Source organism: Mesitornis unicolor, unplaced genomic scaffold (genome assembly GCF_000695765.1).
Source record: "Mesitornis unicolor isolate BGI_N332 unplaced genomic scaffold, ASM69576v1 scaffold14731, whole genome shotgun sequence".
Taxonomy (NCBI): Eukaryota; Metazoa; Chordata; class Aves; order Mesitornithiformes; family Mesitornithidae; genus Mesitornis; species Mesitornis unicolor.
In genome coordinates this window covers 12,488-20,461 of record NW_010165930.1, presented here as the reverse complement: position 1 = coordinate 20,461, position 7,974 = coordinate 12,488, and the positions used below count along the sequence as shown (strand labels likewise).

The window sequence follows — 7,974 nt, the reverse complement described above, 5'->3', positions numbered from 1 at the left end:
AACACGCACACTGCGCATTAAGGACCCGTGGCACTTTCAAAAGAAAAAATTAGTAAGACTTAAAAAACTTGCTTAAGGAAAGCAGATTAATAAAATTTGCAAAAATATGCTAAAGAGGGGATTTGATAGCTCACAAAGGGCCGCTTTCTTTTTTTTCGCATAAGGCGAAAAAAAAAAGTAGCTTTTTTGCCCAGACCATGTACATGACTTACACTTACATCACTACACCTTAAATTTTTTCTTATTGTCCTCAGCCTCCTGCCACACTGGGCTCCTTCTGTAGGGGCTGGGTGGCCTAAGCAGGCACCTGAGACCACTGCGATGGCAGTGCTGAGGCTGGCTGAGCAGGGCAGCCTCAGACAGGGCCGCGTCTAGCCAAAGGTCCAGTGCGCGGCCTCACCCCAAGCCTTTCTGCGCTGAAGGAGAGCTGATGGTGACGGGAGATGGCGACCAGACACGACCGAAGCTCTGCCTCGCCAGATCGCAACCTCCCCTCACCGCCCGCCATGATGCGCGGGCTGCACAACCCCTTCCCGTTGTGCCCCGCGGCCGCAGACCCCCCCCTGTTTCCCGTGATGCCGCGGAGAGGGGCGGAACGCACCCTTCCCGTGATGCTCCGCGCTCCCCAGAAACCGCGCCGTTGGTATGGGCGGCTGCCATGGCGGCGAGGCTGAAACTAGGGGTCCTTCTCTTTATTCTTCTCTTGTTGCTGCTTCGGGTAGCAGAAACGAGCATGGAGCCCGCTGCCAGTGCGGCGGGGTCTGCGGCGCCACCGGAAACCCGCGCTTCCCCCCAGGCGCAGCCCCGCAGCGGGCCAGCCCCGATCACTGACGGTGGGTGCCCGGTGGGGCGCTGCGAGGCGGGATCTGCGCGGCACCGGCGGCTCTTCCCGGGCCACGGCTTCTGTCGGGCCTCTTGTCTCTTCAGCCAGGGCTCAGCGCCTCCTCAGAAAGGCAGGCTCAGCAAGCCCTTAGGCAGCCTTCGGGTGCTGGGCACGCTGATGCCAGCATGCACGGTCCTGTGAGTTGGGGCAGGCTCTCCTGCCCACCCGGCACCCTGCTCTGAGCCCACAGGGCAGAGCCTGGCCTTGCAGAGGAATCCCCGGCTCACACCGTCTGTGCTTGGAGATCCCCACTTACACGGTTTTCTACAGGACTCCTAATTTAACCCCAGCTCTGTGGATACATAGTGGTGCTATAGCAATATAGATCACAGGTTTTTGTTATTGTCCTATCAGAAGGTGTTTCCCACTCTCTTCTAATAGGCAGGTATGCTTTAACTTCTGATTTCCCAGTGTTGTTGCCAGCGTTTCACCTTCCCTAGATTACCTGCCAAATTAAACATGCCTCCTTAGTGAAAAGAGGCTTAAATCCCTGATCTCAGAGGCATAACTGCGCAATCTAATCATCCATGTTTAAACTTCTCTTGTTTACCAGGTGAGCTGAGGACTCATTCCAGTCCTAAACTCAGCTAACCAAACAGTCAGAGCTTCCAAGATTCCAGGAAGTGGCTGGGTGCTGTTCAGATGGTCAGAGAACACCCAGGAGACTGCAGAGAAATGGGCAACAGTCAAGCTGAAATAAAACAAGCAGTAGTTACCAAAATGAGTGTTCTTTGAATGTCTTGCCTATGGAGCACTCGTCTTAATTTTCTTCATTCTGTGCTATTATAGAACAGCAACTCTCCTAAACAGCTCAGTAGAGTGACATCTGTTGTTTGAGTTTGTAAACTTGAAAATCTAAGAATGTTTTAAGAAGTTGCCAAATGCATTTTATCGAGACAGCTTACAGCATTGCTAGCAATTACTTTTTGTATTATTGCAGTACTTCACAGTACCTAAACACAGAGGGAAAAAACAACTTCAAAGAATTCAACTATGGCGATGTTGGCACATCAGGAAAATACATTACTAGACCCTGGGAGATGCTCTATACTTGTAAACATCTCACCACTTTGTAGCTCTTTTTTCCTCTGCAGGCCTGAGTATATTTTCATACCTTCACAATTCCTATGAAGTTGTTTTTTTGATTTCGCAGAGAACACACCGTCAGATTTTTCATACGCCCTTGGTTTTGTTACTGTGTTCCAAATAGATTTGTTAAGTAGCAGAAAAGATGGCTTTGAAAAATGACTTTAAAAGAAAAAAAAAACCACGTGAATTTGGGTATAGACTTTTGACCACTGTCAAAAATAAAGCGAGGTGAAAAATGCAAGTGTTGGGGAACATGGTGTAACGCGTAAAGTTCCAGCTCTAATGCTAATTTAAATCTCTCCTCCAGTTGCCAAGCTGTGTGTCTGTGACCTGTTGGTGGCACAGTGCGATGTAAATTGCTGCTGTGACCCTGATTGCAGCGCAGCCGATTTCAGTCTCTTTACTACGTGTTCGGTTCCTATTGTCATGTAAGTGCATAAATAGCTCTACGAAATACAAAGTCTTGTTTTGTTTGCTGCGTGCATTTGTAAGGGCTCTATCCTCCCACCAGTTCTAACCCCTCTGCCCACTGCCATCTTATCCACTGCCTGCCCTTTCACCAGTCCCTCCCTGCACTGAGCCTGTAAAGTTTTGGCCCCAACCAGGCAGAACAGTAAATTGGCCTCCCACCCATTTCTCTTTCACTTATTCCCTCTTTTCTAAAGTCATGTTTCTTGCTTTTTCTCCTGTTTCGGTGTGCTATGGGTGCTTAGGTGGAGATGCCTTCTGTTGAGGGAGGAGTAATGCATCTTTAGACTTTCATCAATATAATGCAGTGTCTGGAAGTTAGGCAAGCTGATACCATGGGACCATCTGGCCACCTCCATTCGTCATCAGCAATTTATCAGTAACCTCTTTCATTACGGTTTACGATATCAGCTAGAAACTTGATCAACTCAGGGCTTAATGAAGTAGCATGAGCATCGTTCTGATCCTAGTTTTACAAGTCAGCGTCCCAGCCTGCTGCCTCCCAGCCGGTCTGTCGCTTTGCAAACAGTAAAATTTAACATTATATCAATAAAATAATGCCGATCATAGTTCCTTTGTTATTTACAATTTATCTGAAAACACCTCCACCCAACTTAATCTTCTCGAAAATTAGTTAAGAAAGCTCACTTCAAACTCGCAATGTAAAAACCTCTGGTGCCTTAGAACACTAAGTACAGCTCTTCAGCCCACCTTCTGCATAAATTACACCAATCTGAACACTGGGGTTTATTCTTGGTGCTTTGAAATTTGAATTAGCAGTCATCCTAGACTGCGTTTTTTTATTGTTCTCGCACACAATGACTACTGCTATCCATTTATAGATATTTTTATATATCAGAAAGGTCTAATCAACGCCTTCCTGAGTGACAGCTTAATTGTCTCAGGTAACTACTCTTTGTCAAGTAGAAATGCATAAAATGAAGTTGTGTTTCTTTCCCTGATACATTTTTTTGTGCAAAATGTTCATTTTGCATAAAAATCCATACAGTTTTCCAATGGCTGAAAGTTTTATGGATCTCGTTATTTACACCTAGATTTATATACATTTGCATAGTTGTGTTAGTTCCTGAAAGTGTTTGCTCACAAGTAACAGGCAGTGTGGTCTGAAACAACAGAAAAAGAGTCTTTGATTTATGTGATCCTACTAACAAACGGTTCACCTCCTGGAAAACTTTAACTCCATGCTTGAAAAGTAATTTCTAAAAGTCATTTAACTTCTTCAGTGTCTGTCCTTGACTGCTTTAATGCTGAGTACCAGTTTCCCAAGGATTGTCAGCGTGTATTTCTAGCATGTAGGACACAGCTGTGCTCTTCAGGGGATGACCTGGCACACTTGCCTTGCAGCCGGCTGTGGCTGATGAACCCGTGGCACACCTACAAACACTTTTCCTGGATTGGATGGGTGATTTCACCTCCCTGTTTCTCACTCTGCCATTTCTTTTCCATGCATCTCAAGCAGGCCTTTACCCCCAGAGTGCATACTATTCTAACATTCACAGAACAGACCTTTTTTCTGGCCTATGTGCCATCACATTACCCACTTGTGTTGTATTATTATAAATGTTTCTGACCCATGCATAGCCTGTGGTGCACCCTGTATTGGTGGTGGCTCACACCGCCTGGATCCCATCCAGCTTCTCATTTGAGCTCTAATACCGTTACTGTCAGGCTTTTCCCTTCCCCCTGCTCTGGCTCTTACCTTTCTTCATGTTGCTGCTCGCACAGTTTCCACTGTTAGATAAAACACATTGGAGATTTATTTATTACTAAGCACACAGTATAAAAGAATAGAAACCTTCTAAGGAGGCACAATTGCTATACAAATTGTATTAAACAAGCAATATATTTACTGCTTTTTTGATGCCGCCTCACTATATGAAAAGGATTTTTAAAAAGGGCCAATACTACCTTCTAGTGCGTTATTGATTTCATTATTATTCTTTGCAGAGGTGACAGCCGTCTTTGTAGTCAGAAAGCTGCTGTATATTCACTTGATGTTGAAGCAAATCCACCAGAAAGGATATTTAAATTAATTGACCAAGTCAATCCCAGTGTTTTCTGCATTCATGCTACAAACTGTAAGTAGAGTTGTTGTCAATATTAAGCATTGTGCTGTTATTTTTAAAAGCTCTTTAGGTTGCACAAACAGACTAAAATTAGAAGTAACTAAACTTGTGAGAAAACTGGTTATTCTGTATGCTCACGGTCCTTACATTGTAATCCTTTCACTTGTGAAACTGGAGTTAAAACATCTCTGTTAAAACATCTTCTCTGTTGAAAAAAAATTAATATTTTTTGCCTTTTTTGGTAAATAACTTGCATCCTCAGTAAATCACATTTAAAGTTGTATCATGGGACATTGTCTCCTTCCTGATCTGTTACTGTAACTATGTCATAGGCACCAGTGGTACAAATCCTTTCTGGCCAGCTTTGAAGTGACTCACAGGGAAGTAAGAAATTATCGGTGCTGTGTTCTCTTAGTTTAATTACAACTGTGCTGTAGTCATCTGAATACTTAACATAAGAACTATAGACACAGATTGATATGTCTTTGTTTTGGAATTTCTGATGCTGTTAGAAACCATGATTTTGAAGGAAAGGGACTTACCTCTTCCCTTAAGTTTAGGTTTTGTGCTTTCATGGATGTGGGTGAAATGATGAACTAAGGTACTGCTTAGCTTTTCTTGAAGAAAAGCTGCATCAATATTTTTCTGTCTTTAACAACTCCAGAAGGAAAAATCATTACTAAATACTGCTTCTGTATCTCTTATCCTAGAAGTTCTCTCATTCTTGAAAGTATTTTGACAGATAAACAAGCACTCTCCTTCAGTTCCCCTGAAATGCCTACTTCTGAAAATTTTGATCAATTGCTTAAACGGTTTGGAAGTGCTGCTTTCAGTGCTGAGCCTGACAGCTGGAATATGAACACGGATGCTCAAAATCCTTCTGATGCGAATGAGACTTACAGATACGTGGTAAATAATTATCTGATTCCGTTAGTATTAGATCGTTCCGTAAAAGAGCAAGGGAGCATTGTTTGCATCTGCTTTTAAAAATACAGTTCTTCTGGAAAAGGCAAACTTTATTATGGTCTTTAAATACAGACATGTAAAAATAAGAAGTGTAGCATTTTGTGTTAGCTTACTTAAAAAGCGAATTAGACTTTTAAGATCTTTGAAAAACAAGTAGCTGTTTTGCTATTGTAAACATAAAGCTGTTAGCAGTGGCTTAAAAATCAATGCACAAAGTAGTGTGCAGTATTGACAGATATAGTGGAAAGAAGTACTTCATTTATTCAGATTTATTCTTTGTACAAATGCTCTAAAACTTTCCATGAACTGAAACACCTATATACATGAATATGTTGTCTTATTTGGCAGTATGGTGTTCCTATACAGACGGCGGATGCATTTTTAAGACTGCCTAGTCCTGTTGTCTCCTCTTGGTGCTCTGATGCAAATCCTGCAGGTTGGAAATTTGAATTCCAGTTTATTTGCTTTAGAGTATTCTGCTCTGACTTGATTTTAGTAAATTGGCACACACACAAATGTAAATTCAGATAACGATTCACAAACAAATGTTTTTCAAATAGCTTCTGTTTCTCTGGGGTTTTTTTAGACATAGATTGCAAGTTGTGTTACATCCATATTAAACATTCAAAGTTAGATATGTAAATCATTGAGAGTCTTGTTAATGGGTCGTTTATCCGACAAAAAAAAATCCTATTTGGCATAATTGGTTTAATAAAATAGTACAAGGGTGACACCAAGAGGGAAGAGGCTATTACACAAGCAAGACCTAACTGGGCAGCCTTTGTAAGATGTCCCTCTGGTGCAATGAGGTTCCTTTCACAGCCTGAATGCAACTCGAGTCAGACTTGCAGGCTCGAGCCCTACATTTTAACCTTTCACACACTTTCCTGAAATTCTGCAGAGGAAGAGGGGAAAAAAGACACAAACCAAAGCCCCAGCCAAACCCACACACCTGCATTTTCCAAGACCCACTGTTATTAAATACGGTATCATAATACGATGATGACGACCACAGGAAGACTGAACCCTTTGTGAAAGAAATAAATCTTATGAGATCTCAGGAATGAAGTAATAAATCTTCTAGCTTTTATTAACCTTCTATTGTTAAGAAGTAATATTTCTCTCATAGCATTTCTGCAGAATCTTAAAGAGAGTATCAATCTTTATAGCCTACACAAAACCTTATCTGCAATAGAACTTAGGTTTACTTTCACTTTTGCTAATACTTTTCTTGTTCTTTTATTGTTTTTTATTTCTACTTTTTAGAATTACTCTTTAATTTCCTTCAGTAATACTTGATGATTTTTCCCAGGGTTTTTAGTAAACCAGGCTACAAAATGCACTAGATCAGTAAGCGTGGAAAAATGTGGCAACATCCAAGCGGTCAGTATGCTGTTCTATATCAACTCCAGCATTTTAGCAGTAAGTATGATTTTATATAGTCATGTAGCTGACTGTTGGTATTACATATTTTTTTGGCATCTCCAAAATAAAGTAGCTTTTTTTTGCTAAAAGATACGGTGTTTTATTTGCATTTTTAAATTATGAGTCGGGGAAAAAAAAATTCTCCCTATGCAGCAGACTTTTATACAGAAAGCCTTTGGAAATGTTTTTACTTCAGGCTTTGGTCACAGAAGTATTTACTGTTCTCTGCTTAGCCAACAAAAATAACTGTCTTGAAGAGACAAGAATGTGTCACTGAGGTAGTGCTTACTGCAATGGCAGCAGTTTGATGCTTTTAGGCATGTTTGAGCGTTTTCTAAGAAGCCTGTTACCAGAGCACGTAATTCTGAGCACTCTGGGTTTTAAAGAGTTGGTAAAAACCTTTGTGCTTAAAAAAAAAAACCTGTAAGGTTTAATCCTCTGCATATATAGCATTCCTACAAGCTTCACATTTTTAAATCCTGAGGTGTTATACAAGCGTGCTATCCCTTCCTTACACTCCTCGGAGAATGTGACTGAGAGCAAATTTGTTTGTATCCAACCTGCTACCAAATCCAGTCTTGGTTATTTTTCAAATATTCTTTTTGAGCTGGAAGACTGTCTTATGTATAGATAGACCCCCTTTGCAGATATTCAGGAAGACAAAGCAATCATGCATGCAAAATTAAAACTGAAATACTTTAACCTGATAGCTCGTTCCAGAAGCTGAAGATCTTCAAGAAACAGTATACTCTCCACCATTAAAATGTTTTTTTAATTTATGTAATCATTTAAATTAATTTAATTAGTAGTCTCTAGTGAGTGACTGCTTAAAACCTTTTCCAGCCTCCTTACAGAATCCAAAGCTATCAACAGTGAAGGAAGACCCACTAAATACTCACAGGTGGGGCCATTCTCCTGATCGTTGAGGACCTCACTGAAATCAGCAGGGGGTTGCTTGCAAATGTTGGCTTTTGAGCATCCCTCTGTGGAAGAGGTGGAGAAAACTCTGCCTCAGAAGGGCTTTGAGTGTTTCCATGTGCACCCAAAATTAGAGTT

General features: G+C 41.4%; 1 protein-coding gene across 1 annotated transcript in view; it reads left to right on the top strand.

Annotated features, from left to right (window-relative positions):
• The first annotated feature begins 658 nt into the window (after positions 1-658).
• Positions 659-7,974, top strand: part of TCTN1 (tectonic family member 1) — a 13,090-nt gene continuing 5,774 nt past the window's right edge. The window contains exons 1-6 of the mRNA XM_010194800.1: positions 659-833; positions 2,280-2,400; positions 4,409-4,539; positions 5,270-5,436; positions 5,842-5,929; positions 6,806-6,915. Coding sequence (XP_010193102.1) covers positions 659-833; positions 2,280-2,400; positions 4,409-4,539; positions 5,270-5,436; positions 5,842-5,929; positions 6,806-6,915 — 792 coding nt within the window. The remainder of the gene's footprint in view (positions 834-2,279; positions 2,401-4,408; positions 4,540-5,269; positions 5,437-5,841; positions 5,930-6,805; positions 6,916-7,974) is intronic.